This window comes from Equus asinus, chromosome 3 (assembly GCF_041296235.1).
Source record: "Equus asinus isolate D_3611 breed Donkey chromosome 3, EquAss-T2T_v2, whole genome shotgun sequence".
NCBI lineage: Eukaryota > Metazoa > Chordata > Mammalia > Perissodactyla > Equidae > Equus > Equus asinus.
In genome coordinates this window covers 13,688,060-13,714,348 of record NC_091792.1, presented here as the reverse complement: position 1 = coordinate 13,714,348, position 26,289 = coordinate 13,688,060, and the positions used below count along the sequence as shown (strand labels likewise).

Here is a 26,289-nt window from a genome sequence, read left to right as displayed (position 1 = left end):
TTTAAAATGATAAGCTAACACGTTGCTTACCTCTTCCATTTGTTTTGTCCCCCAGTTTCTAACCTGTGTGTGTGTGTGAGATGGAGAGAGAGGGAGGGAGGAAGAGATTAATCACGCCCCGTGTTGTCATTGTCGTTAACTGATCTTTTCTTAGTATAGTATGTTGATTTTTGAAACATTCTGGTGATGAAACTTAACAAGTAAACATTATTTATGCTAATCAGTCTTTGTCCATTTAATAACTTGCTGTCAAATATCAAGCTCAGTGGTTTCCTAATCTGAAATTCAAATATGCATGATTTAGCTGGTGCTTTGAGGTGACAGATCAAGTTTCAGTTGTCTGCATTCAATATCCCCTCTGAAAGCAGTAAAGGAAAAGTTTAAGAAGGGAGAGAGTTCAGATTATAAAGAACAACAGGGACATTTTGGGAAGCACTGTTTATTTCACAGCAACCTTGGAGGACTAATTTAAAGATGGATGGGTATAGGCTGTGAGGATAAGATGAATTAAATGACCCTGCACATTGCTCTGCACCCTTTATTATCTTAACTATTTATATTAATAACATATAAAATTATTCTTTTACTTAAGTATTTTACAGTATCGTGAATTATGGAAAGTAAGAAAGTAGATACATATATTTAAAATTTTTATTTTTAACAAAATGTCATCTTGCATATAAGCAAAACATTTTTAACGTAGGTTTAATGTTTCATTTTCTTATTCATTAAGTTAGATTCTGAAATATGCTACATTTCATATTAAGATTCTTTCCCTATTTCATATGCATCCACTTTTGCTTATGAAATATGAGATGAAACATTTGTGTTCAAAACTTAAACCTAAAAATTAAAACTTTTATGATAGCAAGAGATTTAACATTTGGAAATTCAGTTATAGGCTCTTTAAAAAAAAAAACAAGAAAAGGCTATGTACTTTTTTTCTTTTGGTGAGGAAGATGGGCCCTGAGCTAACATCTGTTGCCAATCCTCCTCTTTTTGCTTGAGGAAGATTGTCCCTGAGCTAACATCTGTGCCAATCTTCCTCTATTTTGTATGTGGCATGCCGCCACAGCATGGCTTGATGAGAGGTGTGTAAGTCCACGCCTGAGATCCGAACCCATGAACCCTGGGCCACTGAAGTGGAGCGAGGGAACTTAACCACTACACCACCTAGTCAGCCCTGAGGCTATGTTCTTTTTAATGAATGGACTTTAAAATCTCATTCTGATCAACTTTTATTCAATTTAGGATTAGTTATTTCATGCAAAAGATACTTTTGCTGAGCTGAGTCTTAGAATTAAATTCGGTATTACTAAAAAATTAAAAGAACAAAAGACAGAATGAAAAGATCATGACCATGACTCTATTGAAAGTAAAGGTATTTTCCTAAGTTTTTGTCTTAGACTTCCAGTTCTCGTTTCCTTTTTCTTTTTCTCCATTTCCCTTCAGTGTTCTTCAGTGCACAGCAAAAGGCAGTCTGAAGGATTCTTCACGAAGTTTTCAGTGCCCTGTTTGCAATTCTCCCTTCAGTTCAGCATCGAGGTTTTGTGTCTGAGTCATCCGATGGCTGTTATGCAGCTCTGGGTCATTTTTGGCGTGCATGCGTTCATGCTTCTTAGTGCCTTAGTGTCTCACATGGCTACAGAATTAAACTGCTTTCCTTCCTACCTGCCTAGGTCATGCATGAAATGACGCTGACACGCTACTAGGGGGCATGCAGGGCAAACGCTGTCGTGAGGGCAGCATTCCGTAGGTGTGTCTTCACCATTTCTTCTCTCTCTTCCCCTTTCCTGCTTGTCTTGTAGTTTTGAGCAGCACCAGGAGACTTGCCGTGGCGATGCCAGGTTCGTGTGCAAAGCCGACAGTTGTGGAAAGAGGCTGAAGAGCAAGGATGCCCTGAGAAGACACCAGGAAAATGTCCACACTGGTGAGAAGGCACGGGGAGGCGTTTTTAAAGGAGCTTCCTTTTCTCAGGCTGAATGATCTGGTTTTAATTCTCACTCTTGAGGAGAGAGCTTGCTTTTCCGTTGTATCTCACCCAGATGTGGAGCTCTGGCAGTGGGTCTTTTCTTTCACTGGACGTTATTTCTTTTTCACGTTGATTTCAGCAGTGTTCGTCATTTTTGCTCTCTCTGAATTAATCATAAACGGAAACCTGAGCTGGACTTAGTTGTGTTTGGTAGTCAGGTGCGTTAAGAATTAATATTTTTAAATAATAATCTTAATGTTTCAGCATATGACATTTCTCTTTTAGTGGCTGTATTTTAAAACTATTAACTGATGTCCTCCTACCTTAATATTTTTACCATAAAATTCTATTTTTTTAAATGCTGATATTTCTCCTATATTTGGGAAAATTCCTGACTGCATTTTGACACGAGAATTGAACATGTTTAGATTAATAAAACAGATACTATTTGAATTCCCTCTAATGGATAGCTAAACAATAAAACAAATTTTGACCGTCACTTAGATTTCGTCTGCTTAGCACATGGTAAATATATTTTCGTTCTGGGATTCGGTCTACTGCGCTGAGTTGAACAGATGGCTGTATTGTCAGAGTTAACTTCTTGCCTCCTCCATGTCTTCTCCATAAGAGAGGCCGAGGTTCCCGGAACTCCTCTGCGTGTACTCTTCTCATGTGTTTACTTTTGCCCTTGGATTCTGGGAGGTGGTGGAAATGTGTCTCTGGATATGAGGAAAGTGGATTCCTTTTCTCCCATCTTGTTTATTCTCACATTCAGGAGTAAAGGATAATCGGTACTCAGCTTCCGCATCCTGTTCTCTCATTGTCCAGAAAGCATCTCCTTTATGGTAAAGCTATAGAGGCTGGTATGAGATGACTGCTGGCTCCAACTTTGTACCATTGGTTTGGGCTGCACATTCAGTGTGAGCTGGATATGAAAGCTCTGCATGGCAGGAAGTATGGCCTGCGAGATACAGCCTCAGGATGGTGTGCATTACTAGGACTTTGCAGGGTTCTGATTCTTTCTTTCCTTTTGAAGAATAAATGGCTGATTTAGGGAAGATCTCATTTTTCTGAATTCGTTATACTTAGGCCTCCCTATGGTTGCAAAAGGCAAGCATAACTTTCTGATAGACCTGTCTTCATAGTTTTGTTTTGTTTTGTTTTTCACGAAGAGCCATTATGTTTAAAATACTGTTCTTAATTTTCTCCATCTTTGTCTGCAATGTATTATAACAAATCTTTCATGTCATTTTTTAAAGTCAACTTTGCTGAACTAAGTGAAAAACCAGATGCACACTGAAACTCTGGAAACTTGCTTTCTTCTTATTGGGCATGTGGTCTTCAGGCTGTGCTTAAGTATCATGACTTTGAGGCTTCTTGTAATTGGCCTTAGATATTATAATATTGCTGATTCTGGAAATTCATGGTGATTTTCTAGGAAATAATTTATGAAAGGAAGTTTTTGATTTTTCTATGTTGTGGATCATATAAAATGTGAAACTTCCTTTATTTCAGCCAGAGGTCAACCCTACATACCTTTTGCCGGGATTGGTACACAGTCTGTCACTCATTCATAGCTTCTCTCTTGCTTCTCCCCTTCCCCCTGTGAGCTACACAGACTTTTAGGGAGAGAATATTTCATGTTCAGAAGAGTGAGAACAGCAGTGTTCACACGTATGGTTGTAGAATCCTTTTCTGTAGAAAGGCGGAAGTATTCAGGGAAAGAGAAGATCTTGCAGTTTTTACCACTGATGATGACAAATGTTCCTTGTTAGGTGATATGAATTGAAGATGCTGAGAAGAGAGAAGATGAACTTTTAAATTTGGATCACATTTTTCCATACAAACTGTAACATGTGGTGGGTAGGTTCTCAGAGCAGGCCCTAGAAACATAGTTAACCCACATTGTGCTGAACTCAACAGTTATGCTTAAGGGCTTACGTATCCAGTACAGTTGTATTAATTTCTCATGCATCTCCTACCTTTGTAAGTAATGTGTTCCTGAATATTTTTGAAAGTTGAATCTGCAAGTCAAATATCAGACTTACCTGAATGTAAGAAAACTAAAATGGTATAAAGTCTGTTTATGGCTTTGTTGGTGCTGTTGTCCTTGAACCTAGGGAAGCTGGTAGGGTGGCGAGAACCTTCATAGTTACCCAGGAGGAAACAGAGACTGCAGTGGTTAACTTTCTTAACCTACTTCCATCTTTCTCTCTTGCTTAGATTCTGTGGATGCTGACCAAGAGTTTTCGTATTGATGGCAGATTACATTTGTCTGTGTTCTCAGGCAAACAGTCTTAAACTTTTCTCTCATTTCTTCTCAAAGGAGATAGGATTCCAGTTCTAGGATAAAGAATAGAAGACGTGAGGAGAGAAAAGGTTGAAGGGTTTGGTGTATTGCCTGTGATGCCGCTGAAGGAGCAGTGGCAGGGGGGCGGGGATGAAGTGAGAGGGGTGGTGGGGAAATCTCTCTTTCTTCTCTCTCTCAGGCTCTGACCTACCTGGGGGCAAAGGAGAGGCTCTGGTCTCAAGAAGCAGCAGGTTTGTGGGATAAGCTAGGATGATAAAGGATTATGGATTGAAGGCGGGACATCCCAGCCAGTGGGAGCTGGAAAAGACGGAATATTCTCTTTCTGTGGCTCTTCATCTATAATAGATATGTATAGGAAATTGGTGACCGAATACTTGCTGTCGTCCAATGTTCACTTTGCTTGGGAGAATTTTCTCCTCTGGTAGCTATTTACTTGTCAATCACCAAGAAAAATTTTCTTGGCTATAATATTTAGCATGTTAAAAAAGTGCATTAATAAAATAAATATCTTAAATAATATGATGAAAATTTCTGTTTTCCTTTTTCTAAAAGTGTTTCTTTCATAAACACAGTCCTAAAATAAGATCAAATCGTTTTTATTGTTTCTGACTTGTTTTGGATTTGCTTCAAACAAATAGATAAGTGGGGGAGTGGGTGGAATAGCCGTGGATTAATGATTGCTGGGGCCAGGTAGCAGGGATGCGGGGGCTCATTATACTGCTTGTTTACTTTCTGTATGTTTGGAATCGGTCAATTCAAAGTTGAAAAAACCATTCTGTGGTTATTTATGGTAATGCAGATGATAGTGTTGTGACATCACATTTGAAAAAAATGTTTTTATTGAGTCTTTCATTCTGTAACCGCTGTGAAATTTAAAAAACGAAATGAACTACTATAAATGTAATCACTAAGTAAGCTGACCAAATCTGGCTTTGTTTTGATTTGTTTAATGCTATGAATCCAATATAATGTTTTATTGTACTTGATTTCACTTTTTTTCCATTTTCCATTTTTAACGTTAATGTGATAAAGCATATGCTCATAGATTTTGCAAGAGTCTAGTACTGGAAAGAATAATCTATGAATTCCACCTTAAAAAACTCAGCTGATTAAATCAAATATTCTGTTAAAATTTAAAGGCAGTAGCAAAATCAGCTTATGAATTAAGAAATCCAGTTTTTGCTTTTATAAACACATTTGCTTAATTTTAATTTTGATTTGAATTTTTTGTGGAAGTGTGGTTTTCTCTTTTAACACTAAATTAGTACACGGAAAGGTGAAAGGCCTATTTTATACATGGAGAAGTGTTATATCAAGCTGAATATTTCTCAAATTTAAAAAGAGAGGGTTCAAAATATAACATTCTTTTCCTGAGTTCATTGAACTGAAAATTTTAGAACTCTAAATTATGAAGATGAAATAAATACCTGTTTAGAAATTATATATCACCTTAGAAACACTGTATCTGATGTTCCTCTTAATATCCTCATTTGAGACATGATGGTATTTTGTTTCTATTTTAGGAGATCCTAAGAAAAAGCTCATATGTTCAGTGTGCAATAAAAAGTGTTCTTCAACATCAAGCCTACAGGAACATAGAAAGGTCAGTAGGATAAAGATTAATGCTCATCAGTGCATAACATATGATCCTTTAGTCATTTATAGTGTCTGCCATGTAAACTTATAGTTGATTTTTTCATATCATAAAGAGAGAACTTTGTCATTAATTTAAATACTAATATATTGTAATACGCAAGGCTGATATGCAGAAAAGTAAACTCTTGTGAAAGAATATTTTGAATTGCTTATTCAGAATTACTAGAAATATTTCTCCATTGGAAAGTGTCATATCTAACCGAGTCCTTCACTATAACATCTCACCCTGGTGTTAGGCTTTATCAGTTGCTGTTTGCTTAGGAAATACCATATATTTGAGGAAACCATAAATTTTAGTATATTTGTAATATGCTCTGCAGTGGCATTTAGCTGTTAAAATGGATATATGTTATAGTTAAGTCTGGCAAAACAAAGAGAAGAACTCCATTATTTTGAAGAGCTAAGAATAATGTAAGAGTATGTCAAACTGTTTTCAGGAGACACAATGATTATTTTGGGAGAAAATAAATTTAATACATTTTGTAATAAGTATAAAACTTGCTAAGATGATTTTAATGTGAAAAATTAGTCTGAACTATAAATGGCAGTTATTAACCCTAACAACATTATCAGCTAGTTAATACAATTTGTAGTGGAATAGAATTAAAAAGAATTTAGATTTTTGTTTGTATCATGGCAGAGTCCAAAAAAATTCATATTATATTATTTCAACAAAGATATAAGTGATTATTTCCTAATTTCATGTATTGTTTTGTTCAGAATATTTAGGAGCACATAATATTTTCTTTTTAGTGATTTAATACCAAAAAAGAGGGGAAATGGTACTAGTGATGGTACTTTTGTTGAGGTTTGTAAAATAAATTTTGTCTCTTTATTTGTATATAAATGTATTCCAGAGTAGCTTCACAGCCCTGAAAATTCATGTGATATTCAATCCAGTAGCTCCAACCATGCACTGCGGGTTTAATGTATAACGTATCAGATAGTTAAATTGTTAAGATGCCTGAGGTTATGTCCTATATGTTGAGTGATTTTGATCCTTAGGGGGAAATAATGGAACATGCACTGGACTGAGAGTCCGAACAGTAGATGTCTTCTCCTTTTGTGATTAACGCTCCATGTAACATGGGGCCTCTGGTTTCTCATTTATGAAACGTGACATTGACCTGATCAGTGTTTTTTTAAATTTCTTCTCTAAGTGCCATGAAACTGCTTTTTTTTTTTGCTGGTTTCCCTGCCATGGTAACCTTCTTTTGCGTCCTTCCAGTGGCAGTGTCTGTGCTGCAGAAGGCAGCATGGAAACTACTTGTAAAAGAAATTTTGCACAGAACTCCAGACAGATGCTTCTTTTAGGTCTCTTTCTCTCTTCCCATCACCCTATGGCTTCCGAAGCAGAACCCTAGTCTGAGACAAAAAGACTAAGTCCAGTAGAATAGATATTTTCTAGATATCCTGTTTTATAATTCTATGATTTATTTCCCTGACCTATTTAAATGTTAAGAGGTTGAAATTTAAGATATTTTACCATATTTGAGATTTTACCCAATAGAGTGTTTTAGCAAAGTTTGTCATGGGGTATATTTCTGAGAATGTCCTCTTTTCCTTTTGTTTTCTTTATAAGAACTTTTTTCCCAAGCAATATCTCAGCACATGTAAATCCTGCTTGGTGGTGATGGAACACAGCACCTAAGTTGTCTCTACAGAATGTTAGTAACATGTTAGCCCAATGCAGCACTCCCTATGTTACAGTGTAGATCCTCTAACTTAGCCTTTCTGAATCCAATCCATAGCCAGCTTTTAACTGACTCCATTTTTTTTTTTTTTTTTTGGCTGAGGAAGATTGTCCCTGAGCTAAATCTTTGCCAGTCTTCTATTTTGTGTGTGGGATGCCACCGCAGCATGTCTTGATGAATGGTGTGTAGCTCCTCACCTGGGATCCAAACCCGTGAACCCTGGGCTGCCAAAGTGGAGCGCACACAAACTTAACCACTATGCCACCGGGCTGGCCCCTACTACTGACTCCATTTTTGACTCTATGGCAAATGTCTAATAGAGTTTGGTTGCAGTATTTCACCTTGCCAGTAGATGGTGCTTTATGAATATGCCAAATTACATTATAGTCTAGTAGAGTGTTTTACATTATTATATACTATCCTATATTACAATAAGATATATTATGATCCTTCTTGAAAATTACTTTATTTGAGACTTCAAATTGTAAATTATTATCTTCCATATCAATTTGGAAAGCTAGACATTTTACAAAATGTGCTTTACTTAGCATTTGGCATAAACAAATAGCATTACCTGTCATTTCACTTTAAATCTGATTAGTTCATTAAGCCTTTTTAGGAGTTTTGAAAATAGCTTTGGTCTGAATTTTCCACTATAAATAAAATAGTCAGTGAAGAAATAGTTTCATGTACAATAAATGCCCTATTTATAATTTGGGAAATGTCAATTCAATTCAACCTTTAAAAATGTTTCATGTTTCGGAATTCATGAGAGTTAAGAAGTGAACAGATATGAGTATTATTTTGCAGTATGTTATTTAACAATTGCCATTTTATTTGTGGACTAATAACTTTAAAAATTTTATAAACTAATAAACATTTAACATTAAAATGAAAATGAACTAAGTATGTTTTCATTTATGTATGGCTCAGAAGGCATATCATCTTTTTTAGAGTATCTTGTTATTATAAAAGTTACGTGTTACAGAAACAGAGATTAAGAATATAACTCTGTTCTTGCTATCTTTAAATAAACATTGCACATTATGTCATTGCTCCTTAAACAAAGATGTTCAACCGAAGCTACTGTAAGGGTCTTTGATGATTGAAGAGACTGCCTTTAAAATGTCTCAGGCTGAAAGGTTTTCTTCGGTACTATTCGGTACTTGTGCAGATCCCACACTGCTTTCTGGGGGGCTGTAGAACTCTCCGGACTCCATATAGCCCCTGATCAAAATTAGACGCCACTGCATGTAAGCAGGGGTAGAAGTCAGACTCCAGTGGAATGATGTCTTTCTGCTGCTGCCTGGTTTCCCTGCCTTCCCTCTTGTCACAGGGAAAAGTTTACTTAGTCACCAAGGGTCAGATCTGACAGGCGCAGAAGGCAGTGGGCAGCTGCAGACCTGCTATGTGGTTGGCATAGACTGCAGATCCGGGATCTGTTAGCCTTGCCCCAGCTTTTGTTCCCCTCCTCACCCCCCCTGCCTTGAGTTCTTCCATGGCCACTTAGATCAAGGGAACCATGTAACGGGACAGCCCAGTCTTCCACCCCTTCTCCTTTGCTGTACCAGTTTAGGGCCTTCTGCCTTGATCCCTCGGTGTCCTTACTCTGGAGTGGCTCTGCAGGGCTAACCGTGGGGTCTGGGCTTCCTGCAGAATGGCTTTTGCTTGTCTGGGGTTTAGTATGTGAGCTCTACCTTTAATGAGGTTGAAACAAAAACGTGACTTCACCAAAACCATTTTTGAATCTTCAGCAAAACAGTGTGATGCTCTTGTTCATTGGGATGCTTAACGTTTTAATACAAACTTTCATGCGATATACTCCTCTTAGAACTCTGTGTGTTGTTTCTGGTAATAAACTGAGGATATCCTTTTCGTACCACCTATCCAACTTCTCTGATTTAGTATCTGAGAAGGAAAGAACTAAACTTAATGTTCAATTGTAATATTTATATTAGCCAATTGTTTGCTAAGGTTATGCCCCACCCCCTACTTATTATGCATTTTGATCGTTTCTATTTATTGTGGTCCTCCACATATCATGCGAGAGTTTTACTGTGAGCTAAATGTTTTTTAGAATCATGTATCTTCTTGTCTTTCATGGTAGTTAATGTTTTGTTCTGTACTACATACATTTAAGTTTAAAATACTGTTTACTGTAAAGGGAATTTTATTACTTGCAGGTTACATATTTCCAAGTTAAATTTATGCATGACAAATTTGTTGAAAGAGTTAATATATACTGGGTATAATTTCTTACAGAGAGTGTAAATCAAATATGCACTAAATAATTCAGCTGTATTACATATTTAGATAGTGTGCAATCTTATTTTCTTTTAATGATATGTTTTTACTAGGTAACTTATGTTCATTGCATTTTTAATTTATATAGGATAGCATAAACAAATTAGGGCTGAATTATAATACTTAGTTTGAGTATTGCATAGCAACTACCCACATGTTTATGCTTTTGCTTGAGCTCCATACAATTTATTTGGCCTTAACAGTTGATTTAACTCTTTTAAACCTTTTGCAGATTCATGAGATATTTGATTGTCAAGAATGTATGAAGAAATTTATTTCAGCTAATCAGCTAAAACGTCATATGATCACCCACTCAGGTAAAATAGATATTTTTTTCATTTATATTGAAATCACTACAAAAGATCCACTTTGTCATTTTCGGGAGCTCTGAGAGTGGTCATCAGGAGACCTGACTGTTAGTTCCAGCTCGGCCATTAACCAGCCATGTGATTTTGAACACGTTTACTTAACTTCTCTAGATCTCAATGTTTTTATAAAGGTTGGACTAAATATCTTGAAGATCTTCTAAGTCACCATTTAATTGGTTACCTGCTCCTCTTAAGCCTCAGTTTCTGTATTCTTCATTTGTGAAATGGGATTTGTGAATGGGATACTGGTTCTTGCCTTTCAAAATTGCTGTGAAGCTTAAATGAGAACATTTACTGTGCAAGTATAGTGTCTGATGTTTAGGAAAGACTCAACAGTTATAGTTCCTACATTTCTAGATACTTTTACATTCTGACTAAGGTACTAATAAACGTTAGTGAGAAATTTATAAATACCTTTTGAGTACATAAATTTTTTTAAATTTTTTAATATTTTTGGTGAGGAAGATTGGCCCTGAGCTAACATCTGTTGCCAATCTTCCTCTTTTTGCTGAGGAAGATTGTGGCTGAGCTAACATCTGTGCCAGTCTTCCTCTACTTTGTATGTGGGATGCTGCCACAGTGTGGCTTGATGAGCGGTGTGTAGGTTTGTGCCTGGGCTCAGAACCCGTGAACTCTGGGCTGTGAAAGCAGAGCATGCAAACTTAAGCACTATGCCGAAGGGTCACCCCCTACATTTTGAGAATATAAATTATTAAAGCCATAGTTTTATTTGAAGCAAGTTTGAGTAACAGTTCTGTTATACAGATTTTTTTTTTTAAGAAAAACTGCTCTGAAAATAATTTTTCCTTTATGAAGTGTCTTTCTAGGAGTTTAGGATATCTATAATTTGGAGGCCATTGAAGTCAGGAAGGTTTTGAATAGCCACTTTGTTTGGAGACGTATATAGAGATTTTAACAAATGAAAATACAAGATCAAAAACTGGTGGCCTTCAGATATACTTTGTTTGAAACAAACTATATTTTTTTATCTGGTTGTCAAAATTACATGAATATGGTATAAATATGGATCTTACACAACCATCTAAGTGTGTGGTTTCTGCTGAGACTCAGAAGCTCTGCCCAGATGGCTCTACTAGGCTGGGCAGGAGGCAGATTTGTCGTTCAACTCCATCGCTGTCAGGCCTGTCAGCATTCAGAGTTGTAACCCTGTTTTAAACCCACATCTATCAGGAGATTTTTCATCTGGAAGTAGGATTTCTTCCTTGAATTTAAACTTCATCTTTGTATCTAAGCTACTTTATGCATTTAGTTTACAAAGTGGGTCTATAGAAGAAACAGCTCACATTTCTTTTGTGAATAGGCTCACGTCTCACCGAGATGGGTTGGGCAGTAGATTCTCTTTCAGTTGTTTGGCTCATGTTTTAGTTGATTTATCCATAAGAAGTAATATAAGGTAAGGCTGTTTCCCTTTTTATCCTTTACCTTTATGTAGATATGAGATTGTCTCCACTCATTTTCCACAGAAAAACGACCCTATAATTGTGAGATTTGTAATAAGTCTTTCAAGAGGCTTGATCAAGTGGGTGCCCACAAAGTAATACACAGTGAAGATAAACCTTACAAATGCAAGCTTTGTGGAAAGGGATTTGCCCACAGAAATGTTTACAAGAATCACAAGAAGGTAATAGCTTATTAATATTGTTATTTTATTTTTTTCTGATTTGTTGAAATGATTTCCATGTTTATCTTTTAAAGAAGTTTTTGTATATCTGAGGCGTGCTGTCTCTACATGTGGAGTAATTAGAGAAGATCTTGCTTTCACCTGCTGACCCCTCACTCAGGCCATAACCCCTTGTGGCCTTGTTTCTGTCTTCCGTTCTCTATTGAAACTGTTCTCACATGCAAAGTGTCATCCAGCGTTTCTAATGTTGTACTAATTGCAAAGTCTTTATTCGCTTCCTTCTTTCTATAGAGTTTGACACCCTTGTCCATGTTACCTTTTTAAAATCCTCTTCCTTTTTTGCTATCGTTGTGGTCTACTCTGCTAGTTCTTCTGCTAAGTTCTCTGGACACTTCTTTGGTCTTCCCTCCCCGAGGGGTTTATCCTGGATGCTCTAGCTATGGACCCCTTCTCTGTTGTCTGTGTCAATACCTCTGTGACTTCTGCTGTCAGCTCTATACTGATGAATTCCAAATGATCTATTTTTTTAATCCCAAGCTTCAGACCCACATTTATCACTGCTTGTTTGATACGTAACTGGGCATCTTTTTGACCTAATGAATTGAACATGTCCCAAGATGACTAGTTCATTCTTTTTGCCTCAGATAACCTCTCTTTTAGAGTTTCCTATTTCTGTTAATGACAAAAGCATATAATTATCTCTATCTCTTTCTTTATTTACTCTTAGCCTCTTTTTAAAGTTAGAAATCAATTCTTAAAGAATCTACCCTCTACATTGTCTCATCACCTTCACAATCATCCACTCCTTTACTGTTCCAACTTCCTGGCTGTTGCTCATCTTCATCACTTCAATATCCATCTAATTAGCCTTCTTGTTACTTATCACTTCCTGCTACAATCCATCAATCTATCAGATAGATCTCCCCAACACACAACTCCGATCTATCACTCTTGTACTCTAGTATTATGAATAGATTATTCAATGCCTTGTAAGTTATAGTATATACACCTTACCCTTCATTCAGACTTGTCTACACCATGACCTCCACTTGATTTTCCAGCTTTTTATCCTACTGTCCTCTGCATTAGCTGTTCCTAAAACATCTGGACTTCTGCCTTTGCTCAGCACGACCTCTGTAACTTCCCCTCCCTCCTGTCCAACAGGACTCCTTTCAAGTTAGAGTCTCTTAGCTTCCTGTTGATTTTGTTTTCATTTCCTACACTTTACCTTTACTCGAGTTTTTGTTTCAGAATATGTGAGTTTGATCTTGTCTACTTAGTATAGATAATAAATAATGTTTGAATGAAATTCAGAAAATTTCCCCAAAGATATTCATCATCTTAGAAATGTGTTAAAATGTATTTGTGATGTGATAAATATTTACTTAGAAATTTTCAGTTGATATATATTAGCATCCTATTAAGTAACACATATATAATATCTTTTAAAATAACTTGTTACTTATTTTTTCACTTTCAATATTCCGTTGGAGTTATATTTATTTCAGTATTTATTGGGACTTTTCAAAGACATCATTTTATTTCTTTTGAGATCATTTAAAAAGTTATGATATCAATTTCAGCTTCAGTCAAAGAAGAAAAAAAAGGGCACATTTACCAGAGGATAAACAGGGTTGATTGATAGCGTGCCACATCGTCTCTTCCTAATTTCTTGCTGACTGCCCTTGTGTTTAACTGAAGCATTATAGGTTCAGGGGCAGGACCACATTTGTTACTGCTGCTGTGGAAATATATGACTATAAAAATTATCTGGTTACTTTCCTGCTCAGTCTCTGGAACCCTCTTGCTCCTTTCTTTGATGAAACTGATCTACCCACATTTACAAGTTTTTCACAGTTTGGCTTATGTTGTATGCCATATGGGAATTTGGCACAGGATCTTTGCACCATCTCTCATAATTTCAGCCATAAATCATATGAAAGTAATAGTGATGTCTTGGGAAGGATAGAAACAATGATGCCTATAATTTCAAAAGTGGAAAGCATGCTGAATCCTTCTGTCTTAGACAAATGTGCTTCTCACTGTGTTATGATCCTAGTGTGTGTTTCATATGGTTCTGTGGAAATGTCTGAAACAATCTCCAAGAGTCATGTGGAAAAAGAAAATCAACTTTTTCTGCCATCATTATTCATTAATGGCCAGTCTGGAAACTGAAAAATGAGCATATGCAAGGAAAGTAGAAAAAAACCATTGAGAGTCAGACTGATCTTCATCATGCAGCATGACCAAAGGTGGTTGTTTTAAATAAATTAATTATTCTTTTGGTTTTTTGATTATGTGACCTATGTGTTTTTATTACACTTTTTTAATTTTGGGGTCACTTTTGCTCTTTTAACATTTAGATTTCCTTGGAAGGTAGTATTATCTTTCCTTGTGATTATGACAATGTATAGTGAAATTTTGAAGGAGTGATTTCTGTTTCTAAAACTTAATTAGGTGCTAAAGGTCAATACAAAATTTCCAATTTGTTTAGCCATTTTGCCTAGCAAACAAGTTATCCACTACAGGAGCTAGTATAGTTGCTATGAGTTGTTACACATGAGTAATAAAAGTTAGGACGCCTACTTTTATGCAGAACATTCTGCTTTATGGTTCCTGTGTTGCATCTGAAAGCTGTGCCTTTGTGAGTGAAGCTACAAGTGTCTGTTATCTGGACAGTTTGTGAAGGGATGTGGTTGCTGTTTCCATGTATTCATAGCGCTTCATTGCCCTACAGAGCAAGGGCCATCATAGAGGCAGAACTTTTAAATTAATGGTCAGTCAGCTGGCCTTAAAGGTCATGTGTTCGAAGCAGTGTTTGTTAGAAGCATCCTTGATTAGAAATATGAGAGGCCATCTTTTAGCAGTGTGGTAGAGGGGAAAGCTCCCTCTGAGTGGGAAGCTAATTGCTTCCTTTGAAGGAAGACTTCTGAATGTCCATGATTATTCCTTCTCTTAGCAAATTCCCTTCGCCCTGATCAGGGTATACTTACTTCAGTCATTGGCTCGATGGGGTTATGGCTTTGCGCTAATGGAGGTGTGGCTTTCAAGCAATGGAAAGGCTGGGCTTGCCTCTGCAAGGCTATTGTTCTGCAAGAACATCACCGAAATTCTAAAATCTCAACTTCTCTGTGTGGAATGAGCTACCTTTTCCTGTACTGAGCTGATTTCTTTGATATCTCTCCAGTTTCCACTCATTTTTCTGAGAAGGCCTTTTAAGGAAGCCAGTTGTTAAGCTGATAGTGATCCACAGGCCTTGTAAACAGCCAGATGACACACACTTTATGCAGCTTTAGGTTTATTATATGACCCAATGGGACAGAAATATGCTTATGTTATGCAGACTTGAGACTTTAATAATAAAACTCTTTTTTTAAAAAAAGAATAGTTTCACCACATCTATCTCTGGAATATTTTCTCCAAATTTATTTTATCTCTAGTTATGACCCTTGAATTTTAGGATGGTTTTCTTGCTTTGCACATGACCCCAAGAAGAAATACTCTTTCCAGTAATACTGTTACTATGAAGCAATATATATTACTGATAGTCAAGGTTATCATTTTTAATTGTGAATGGCCCTGGTGAAAATTTTATTCGGCTCTCATGAAATTAACATTTGGTTTATGTACCTAGAAATGTGCTAATTTGGTAATTATTGTATAAAAATTATGCTAAAAGCCTTCTGAAGTATTTTTGAAGCATTTCATTAAGTGTTATAAATAGTGTAACAAATTTTCTTACCTATTTTCTACATCTGCAACAGTAATCAGACTTAGTGCATAAAAAGATTTGGTGCATAAAAAGATACATTTCGTAGGACTAGTTCATTTGTTATGTCGGCAGATGTTGGTGTCATCAGGGACTTGGCATTTAACTGGGGTGTATTCTACAGCTCGAGGATAATGCAGTTAATAAGTCAGTGAAATATTTGGCACCTTTTAGAGATGATAAATTGAAGGCTAAGTCACCTTTAAAAAAGCTTAATTTTATCTGGCACTTATAAAATATATCTGGGAAACAGAAGTCCTCTATCCACAACACGCAAGCGTTTTACTCCCACCTGACTTAACCGAGCTGGCGTCTCAGACTCTTTCTCTGGGTTCAGTGCGTGGGTTCTCTGCTGAGAGTTTCACAAGTCCTGCCGTCACAGCTCAGTATTTATCCACCTGGCTCAGCGCTAACAGCTTGATGCTAGAAATAATGCTGTGGACTTCAGGCCTGTGTCTAGATGTGGTGGCTTTGGTTTGGTTGACATATGTGTAAGGTGTTAAGTTCTCCCAAGTTCTTTCATAGTCAAGCTACTAAGCTGTATCCACAAGTTGTTTTGTCCTAGATTTGGAAAAAGAGAAAGCATAGGTTAGGGTGGGATATAATATTTTTGGAAGACTAAAGCAACCCTATGTTCCAACCTGGATGCTCTACAAATGACAGAGGTTCTTTCTTTGTATAATAATATTGTCTACTCAGTGTAGAAAATTCAAACATCAAAGGAAGGTATATAAAAGAGAGCAAGGGGCCAGTCTGGTGGGGCAGTGATTAAGTTTGCATGTTCTGCTTCGGTGGCCTGGGGTTCGCCGGTTCGGATCCCGGGTGCGGACCTATTCACTGCTTGTCAAGCCATGCTGTGGCAGGAGTCCCACATATAAAGTAGAGGAAGATGGGCACGGATGTTAGCTGAGGGCCAGTCTTCCTCAGCAAAAAGAGGAGGATTGGCGGCAGATGTTAGCTCAGGGCTAATCTTCCTCAAAAAAAAATGACAGCAAAAATTCTGTCAAATACCATTCTCCACTTTATTATGAAAACCCTTCTCACCGTTTTGTAGAACATCTTCCTAGACCCCATTCTATGTGGGTATATGTATGTGGCATTAATGATATTCTATATATAACGTTTTACATTCTGCTTTTGACACTCAAAATATGTTATGGAGGATTTTTCATATCAAGGAAGATAAATATGTAACATACACTTTAATTTAGTTAACCAGCTTTCTGTCTATTAATGTGCATTTAGGAGTTTTCCTCTTTAAAATAAATTTTTGTTTGTGTAAGAATTTGTCAGATATGTTTCTGTAAAGGGAATGGGTTAGTCAACAGGTATGCACATTTATTGTTTTGGTACATAGAGCCACACTGCCACTCAGAAAAGTGACATTTCCGATGACAGGATATGAGATTGCCTGTTCTTACCCTTTAGTTAACACTGAACAATATCTGTTTTCTTCGCCTTTGCCAATCTGATAGACCACAGATAGTATTTTGTTGTTGATTTTTTATTCTTTCATTGTCTTCATGGCTTTAAATATCAATGCCACATATGATCTCACATCTGCAAATTTTATATCCTATAATCCAGACTCAAAATACTCACCTGGCTACTTGCACCTTTTAATAGTCATTTAAACTCATCCAAAAATCGAACCGCTTATCTTTCATCCAAACTTGTTTCCTACCTGCTCTTTTGTGTATTAGTTGATGGCTAATCCATCCCACCATTGCTCAGGTTACAACCTTGGAGGCTTGCTTGCTTCCTCCTTTCTCTTTGCATGCTGCATCCGCGTCCCTCTGCAGGCCTGCTCCCTCCAGTGCTGTATCCGGAAGCCTGCTCCTTCTCCACATCTGTGACGACTGCCCTGGTATAGGCCTCAGTCATGTCTTCCTTGGCTGGTTGCTATTGCTTCTCTGGTTTTTCTGCTTTCCCTTGTCCCGCTACATACTCTTCTCTGCGCTGCCACTCTAGCATCCTCTTAAATGTCGGGTGAATCATGCCGCTCATCTGCTCAAACCCATTAGAGATTTTACATCTCTCCCAGTAAATGACAAAATTCGTGCAGTGGCCTACAGGCCCTGCATGATTTGCTTCTCTCCCCAGAGTTCTCCCATTTCAGTGACCTCATCTCGCCACTTCTCTGCCTCTTCCACTCGGCTCCAGCCGCGCTGGTCACCATGGTGTTTCCTGCCTAGACCACCCAGAAAGAGACCCACCCTTGTTGCCTCACTTCCATCACGTCTTCTCTCAAATGTCACCTTCTCTGGTAGAATGTCCTTGACTTGTTTAAAATTGCTACCGCGTTCTTTGTAAAAGTTGCTATTCTCTTTCCCTGCTTTATTTTTCTCCATAGCATGTGTCTTGTATTTTACCACTTGTGAATTGTCCTTCTCTCCCTGCTAGTAGAGCTCTGTGATGGAGGGACTTTGTCCTTTTTTAATTTTTTTCCATTGCTCTATCCCCAGCATCTAAAATTGAACTGACACTTGGCGGCTTCAAGTGCATAGCATAGACTTGGCACAAAATAAATAATGAAATTTTAAGAGAGCTACTTAGAGGAGGGTCCTTTTGCCCATTTTCTTTTCTTATTGATGTACTCAAACTCTTTTTATTAGCAATATTAAACTCTTGTTTTATGTTGCAAATATTTTCTTTATTTGTCACCAAACATTTTTGCCCTGCAGTTTTTAATTTAATTCTTTCTCTCATCTGAATTTCTGGGTTACTGCCATGCTTAGAAAGCCTTTCCTTACTCAAAAATTATTTGAAAACTCACTCATATTTTCCTCTAGTATATTTAGAGTTTTATTCTTCGTGCTTGAAAAAACACCTGAATTGAAATGGGATTTATCTTATTGTAAGGAGTGAGGAATAGCCTCAACCTAATTTTTTCCTGAATGTCTATGCAGCTGCCTCGAAATCATTTACTGACCATCCCACTGTTCTCCTACCAAATTGAAATGCCATATTTTCCTGTACTAAATGTTCATATATTTTAGGTAATGAAAGAAATCCACTCGTTTTTCTATTTTTTGATCATTTATTCCTTGCTATTATTTTTATATCTGAGGCTAGATAGCTTATTTGAATATCTGTAGTTTATCCTGATTTTTACACATTTGTTCCCCCATCCATTCTCTTTCTTTTTCGCAACCGAAAGCAGGCACAAGAGTCCCTTTCTCAGCAACGTTATGTTAACAGGCAATGCTTGTATCTTGAGTATTAGAATGTCCATTAGACTAAGAAAATGTGTAAATCAGTACGCTGTGAATAAAGTGATTTTCCTTTAAACTATTCCCTTTATTTTTATACCACATGTTTCATAGAAACTCATCTATTATATAATTTGTTGTATTGTAATAAGAGAACACAGTTCAATTTTTGGTATTTTAGTGGTTGTGAGCATTGTTGTCTTGCCATCCATAGTAGAATAGGATTTTACTCACTGATTAGTGCCAAATGGGTTAATACTGACGTATAATGGAAAACAGGTGAAGGGAATAAGCTTAATGTTTTTCGTCCATTTGTTTTAAATGTAGCAAGGGGTTTTCCGTTGTTTTTTGTTGATCAATCTATCTTTGTTTGTCATGTGTTCGATAGTACTTGCTGCATTTATGTTGTTTGACTTCTAGCAAGTTATTGAAACTTTCTGAGCCTTAGTTTTCTCATCTATAAAATGGGGACAATATTACTCTTAGAATTAAGTGAAATAATTCATATAAAGTGTTTAGCATAGCATTTGACACCAAATAAATATTTAATGAATGTTACCTAGTGTTAGTTATAATATGAGTAAATGTTCTTTAATTTAGGGGAAAAGCACCTAGGACTGAAAATTATTTGAAGTTACTCAGTGAAGTTGTGGGAAAACGTGGAAAGAGTCTCCCTCTTACCAGTGTCTTTTGTCTGTGTTGAAAATGTTCTCCCAGCCTAGTGAAAGACTGACCAGTGAGAAAGGAGCTTGTCTTTAGAGAAATTACACATCATTTTACTCTGCAAAGTCGAGCCTGAGAAATCTCAGTGTGTATTCACATTAGCATTGTGAGATTATAGGAACAATTTCCTTTTCTGTTTATCATATTTATAATTACTGTGAGAATATAAAAGTACAGTTGTTTTTCTCCTGTGAACAGAGCATATTTGTGTTTATGATTTTATGGTGAAAGAATGTCACTGGAGGAAACAAGATATTGTCTACCTTCCCTTCTTTCATCTGACGTCATGAGTCCAAGCTCCAGTTATGGTAATGGCTACTTGCTTCTAGATCCTCCTGACACCCAGTTCCTTTCCTCTGCAGACCCACTCTGAAGAGAGACCATTCCAGTGTGAGGAGTGTAAGGCTCTGTTCCGGACCCCGTTTTCTCTGCAGAGACACCTGCTCATACATAACAGTAAGTCACAGGACAGGGAGTCGAGAATAAGAGGAGTATGCGCTTTGAGAGTGTAGCATCACAGAAGCAGACCTAGTAGTTGTGTATTCTGCTTTCACACGTGAAGAGGACTGATAATTCTGCCCTTCATCTCTTCTTCCTTTATCCTTGCTTTATTTTCCCACAGTAAGATTAATTTTTTTATGAGACATTTCATTTTATATCATTTCTTCCCGTTATTTAGTTTGTATACAAAATTATTTTATGTTTAGTAAGTTATCTTTGAAATTTGTTCTGAAACAAACATTTTTGTTCCCCTTTAAATGTAATGATTAAGGAAACATGCCTGACTCTCTGAAACATGCAGATATCTGGCATGACTTTATTAGCTCACAGACTTTTAAAGTTGGAAAGGATCAGACATCTAATTTCACCTCTTAATTTGAAAGGAACTGAGACAGTGGATAAACTGTCTCAGATTAAATAGGATAAACTGTGTCAGATAAACAGTGACATCCTCCAGGTTCTACTGCGCTGAGGGTTAGCTGCCAGGTCTCGGAGAGTAAGGGGCTTTACCTGCCTACTTACCATTGCCTCTGATTCTTACTTCTTCTGGCAGGGGCATTTTTTTCCTTTTGGATTAAGTTATACACACGCACACCATGAATGTCTGTCGATCAGTTACACTTAGAGCTATTTGTAGAATACCATAGAATTTATTGCTGTATCACCAAAGGACCCCACTTTATTGAAGAGAAGACAATGTTACTGCTAAGTGAAGTTTTAAAGTGGGTTCTCTGTTCAGGTGTTGAAGTAGCCAGAGATGGACTATACCACTGTATCTAAATTAAAGAACAAATGGTATGACACAGATCAGACCTATGTCATATTTATGTTTCTTGATTTTCATTGGAGTCGTTTAATCATAGAAGATCCTCTACACACTAAGTTCCTACTGCTGATTAAATTTTTAATATTTCTGTGGAAAGCAAAACAATCAATCAAACTTGACAAGTGATTGTACAGATAAGATAGTATCTTGGAAGAAATTTTCTCTGGTCAAGTAGAAGTATCTAAAATTCAAGCTAATAAAGATATTAAAGTTTTTATAAATACTGAGTGGTAGTGACTATGATGAAATGCTTCCTCTGCTGTGGAAAAGACAGTGATAATGATCTCATGGCTTTCTCCACCCACCTGACGGCTCTGAGGAGGTGGTTAGCACCACTTTCCATTTTCCTTATATAGAACAACTATGTATTTAAGAAGTGAAATTTGTCATGTGGCAGCAGGGATTTCCATCCCATTTCACTACCATTCGATTAAGAAAAATAACTGTTATGAGACGAGCAGGTTTTAGAATAGAGATTTAGACAAGTGAACCTCATTCATACTTTCAAGACTTAGATGGTTAAACTTGGTCGGATGCTCTGGAAATTTTTCTCTGGAAAGATGAAATTTTATTTGTAGTAACAGCAAGAAACTTTTAATAGAAAGAATCTAATACTTTTGATGTCAGCTTGTTGGTTCTCACGAACTTGAGATATAAGCTTGACGTGACTGAGTGTAGGCTGTGCTTGTACCTTCTGTATTTACTATAATGTTGATGAGCACATTAATCAGAGGCTTTATGTAGCTGCATCAAGATGTTTGGCTGGGAAAGTCAACTTTGTCATTGAGTGAGTTACTCAAGGTAAAGGTAAACATCAGTTAAGACTAGTAAGCTAAAAGGATGGGGAAATTAGAAATGGCTGAAAGAGAGAGGACAAAATTCCAGATCTTGTCTTACACAATATGAAAGTTAAAACCCGTTTAACTTCAAAACACGAAGGCTGTTTCGGAATCTTACATTAGCACTCTGGCTCAAAATATGAAGAATAAGTTGGCATAATTACTTTGGAAATTATTGCTATTTCCTAATACACTCAAAACTAAAAGGCAGGTTGCTAGCTAGCTTCTTTGTTTTAAGAAAGGAGAAAATCCTGATAAATTTAAGGCAAAGAAATCTGATAAAATCAGATAAAATCTCATATCAGATATCAAAAATTCTGATAAACTTGAAGCAAAGAAATCTGAAATTAAAATATGAAAGAAGAAAGGTAAGGCCTCCCTTGCTATAGCTGGGTGAAGTGTTTGCGCAGGAACCAGTGTTTTGATTCACTTGATAGTTTAATGGAAATGCTTCGATAGGAGCAAGGTTGGAGGATTGTTTTTTGTTTTAATTTCCTTCAGTGCCTTGGTAGATTTGGTATCATTAACATTTACAACCTTGTGTCAGTTGATATTTCCTTTTACTCTCACTGGTTATACATTTCCTACAAATAAAATGTTTAAATAAATCTAAAAAGATATATAAAGACAGACTAGATGACAGCAGTAACACCCTGCAACAAAAATGCACAAAGGCAACATACAAAGTGTGCGTGTTAAGAAGAGCTACAAAGATAGCGTTGTATGCAAGTTTAACAAGTGCCATAAGCTCCCTAAGCATCATTCCTAGAGTTGCCTTCCCTGCAGGCCTAGGTGGTATCTGAGAAGAAGGCGAAGACCTTCACAGGTACCCAGGAGCTCCAGGGTAGAAAGGGTAGCTGCCCTCAGGGCCGCCCGCCCCAATCCAACTGCCTCTCTGAGAGGCAGCGCCTGTACTGCCTGAGAGCCTGGGAGGTGTTTCAGAGCAGACCAGGGTCTGCATTAGGGAGCCTCCAGTCCAAGGTCCTGAGCTGGTGCTGAGGAAGGAAGGGGGGGCGGTTTTACCTCTCCGCGGTCCCGGGATGGGAGGGCCAGCTCACACTCATTCTGTCTGCCCCCTGGGGCTTCCTCCCCATCTTGCTGCCTGTCATCCAGTTCTGCCTCTGCCCTGTCCACCGAAGGCAGGGGGGCTAATGGTGGAATTGAGGGGGGTTCAGGAGGAGTCCCAAAGGCAACTCACTTTGCTTGACAGAGGCTCTGTCACTACAAGAGTGCACTTAGCTCAAACTCCAGCCACTGCCGTAGAAACACATACTGCTAAAGTTCACAGGACCTTTAGAAAATCTAGCTAATTCAATCCCCACATTTTCTAGTTAAAGAGACTGAGAATGTAAGGTTAAAGGACTTCCTCCTGGTCATACAGTGAGTTAGCAAATATGAAGATGAAATTTCTTGGGAAAAATTACCTTTTTTGGTTATGATAAATTGGCTGAGTTATAAAACTAACTTTTTGGAGAAAACAATGCTAAATCTGGCGTACATGAGGGAGTTAAGAGGACCCTGCTAGTGCAACTTACATTTCTCTTATTTGACTTTTTCATCTCTAAGGTGAGAGAACTTTCAAGTGTCATCACTGTGATGCTACCTTTAAAAGGAAGGATACATTGAATGTTCATGTCCAGGTGGTCCATGAAAGACACAAGAAATACAGATGTGAGCTCTGCAATAAGGCGTTTGTTACACCTTCCGTGCTTAGAAGTCATAAGAAAGTAAGTGGAACCCTCCCGCGAGTTTGAATAGATTCCATATGCAGTGTGGGCATATATGTTGATTATCATGTGATAATCAACTTTACGTTAAATTATTTACATTTATTTACTCAAGGTGACGAATAAGGAATGCATGATTTATATCAGCTCTTCAGAGAATGTCTGTTTTCTTCATTTTTTCAGAAGAAACATATTTTTCATATGAAAGGGAACCTGGAGTTAGACGTGGACTCTGCACAGCCCTCGCTAAGCTGATAGGTGGGCCATACAGTGTACTTGAGGAGTGGGAGCTTATCAATTTTTATACATTTTTGGATTAACATAGGTTTTCTTTTTAAAACACATATGAATATGCCTTAATAATTTTATTTCTCAAAGCTCATTCAGGTGTTTATTGACAAGGTCTTAGACTGCGCTCTTGCAGGATTGGAGTGGTCCGTCTTCATCCTGCCTCTCCAGGGCCGGGGACGTTCCTGTGCAGATCAGGGGCTTCATAAGTGTTCGCTCAACTCAAATAAAATATTCTTACTGAGGGTGATTTGCAGGTTATCTTTTTTGTGTTATGCTAATGACGTCAAACAAATCAACAGGTTATTTTTATTTGTTGAGTAAATCCATTTTAAGTATATTTTTAAATAGCAAAACTCATATGGTAAGAAACGGAGGTCAAGGTTTTAAGGTTGACATTAGAAATGACTGTGCAGTGTGGTCATTTTCTGCTGCTTAGTGTGCGCTGCTCAGTGAATGCGGGGAAGTGACTCCTGCTTCACTGTGACTTTTATTTTGCTACCTATCCTTATTTAGCTGTTTTAAAACTGAATTTTGAATGACTTTTTTGCATGTATTTAATAAATATTTGTTGTGTTTTAGTCAATGATGGAAAAGTATAGTGAGTTTTCAAATCAAGAACAGATTGTCACAGAGTATATTTTGCCGTGCGTTGTTTTCATCTCTTATATTTATCCAATATTGTTCTTATAGTGATGTTTCCATGCTTTGTTATCCATATTTAAGACATTTTAGTATTATACCTTCAATATCTTTTAAAGCCAGCTAACCAAATTCTGTACCTAATAATAAGATATGTTCTTGAATTAAGCCAAGGGAATTTTTAAATTCTTTTCAGTTCATATAGCCTTAATGTCCTTTAGTTTGAAACTTGTGCCACTGACAAGTAACTTAGGCCATGTCAGTAAGTAGTGAAATGCTTATGTAGCAGCAAAAGAAATCCTGTGGATTTTATAAAGATATTACAAATAAATGGGTAGTTGCCTGTTTGGAGTAATCCAGTGCTGTAATAATGGATATACAATTTCTAAACAACCTTACATGAATCGAGAAAGAATTGCCATATTTTGCCCTTTCTGTCAGGGAATGAGAAGAATATAGGTCTGTTATATGTTAAAATGTTATGCCATTTCCTTTAAATTGTGCCATAATGTGGACCACGGGAGTAACGGCTCTTACTGAGGTGTAAAGAATGTGGAACTGTTTTGTATAAGAACTTGCAGTGAAAATGGAAAGTTAAGTGGCTGCCAAATGTGGAATCAAGGAGATGTCTGTTACAGGGAGGGTCACTGGGTAGAGCGGCAATTGATTAGGCTATATTTCTCAAACTTGGATATAATATAAATCCTTTCCAAGGGAAAAAATCTAACTGTGTTGACTAAGATATTTAGTTTCTAGCTCTTTTAAAAATTACAAATACAGTAGTAATATCCAAATACAGATTGTAATTCAAATATGAACATTTACAAATTCAATCCCAATAAGGCTGTGACACCGATTATAGTCACGTTAACAATTTAACCTGGGTGAGGAGAACATTTGCTGAGTTGGTGGTTCTTTCAGGTTGTCAGGTGAGAAAGTAATTGCCCTACCCTTTTTTTCTTTATTCCAGTCAGTGTGTCTTTCCCTTCTAGGAATGGATAATTTTTAAAAAACCTTTCCTATTTTTTTTCCATTAGCCCATGACAATTCAAATAATAATACTTGCCAGTAATTTACATAAAAACAAAGGTAAACACAGGCCCTTGGAGCTCTGTTTTGTGATGGTAACCCAGATGACATACTGTATGCTTTTATCAATTTTTAGATTATCATTGAAATAAAAAAAATTCTAAAAGCAGTTTCATAGAGAATGTGCAGATACCTGAAGTAATTGCCTGCTTCTCCCTTCTTTTTCCCTTATCGTAAGTTTGAAAAACAAAGGAGCTTGAAAGGTGACTCTGACCCTCATTGATTGGAGTGACCGCTTTCGATGTTGATGCAATAACTGGTCTCCTGATGAGATTATGAGACAGGTTTTTAAAACACTCCAGCTGTGTCCTCTTTTTGGAGATCACTGTTTTCTTTAACATTTTGTCAAAACTCGCTTTTGATGATACTCATTCACCCTTCCTTATGTGGCAGTTTTATGCCCAGATTAAAGGTATGTTGAGGGCAGGAATGCCCTTTCAAATGGAGGCCTCAATTAACACCTGCTGATTTTAAAGGTCAAATCAAATATATTTCCTTTTGCTGTGCAGCAAAATCAGTCCAATCAGACAAGGATAATGCAAGTAACAGATCACCTTATTTAGCCTAATTCTGTTCTCAAGAGTTAAGTACACGCAAAGAATGTGAAAAATGCTTCTAAGGAAATATTTCTTGGCAGCAGTAAAGGGCAGTTGTAGCCTCATTTTGATTATGTGGTTTTGCTAGCATATGCTGGTTTTGGATAACTTAATCATTTTTACATGGGGG

General features: G+C 37.1%; 1 protein-coding gene across 1 annotated transcript in view; it reads left to right on the top strand.

Moving 5' to 3' along the window:
- The window catches only part of PRDM5 (PR/SET domain 5), a 186,024-nt gene that overhangs the window by 89,623 nt on the left and 70,112 nt on the right, over window positions 1–26,289 (top strand). The window contains 8 exon segments of the mRNA XM_070504691.1: window positions 1,453–1,545; window positions 1,809–1,930; window positions 5,807–5,886; window positions 10,170–10,254; window positions 11,759–11,783; window positions 11,785–11,947; window positions 20,014–20,107; window positions 23,384–23,544. Coding sequence (XP_070360792.1) covers window positions 1,453–1,545; window positions 1,809–1,930; window positions 5,807–5,886; window positions 10,170–10,254; window positions 11,759–11,783; window positions 11,785–11,947; window positions 20,014–20,107; window positions 23,384–23,544 — 823 coding nt within the window.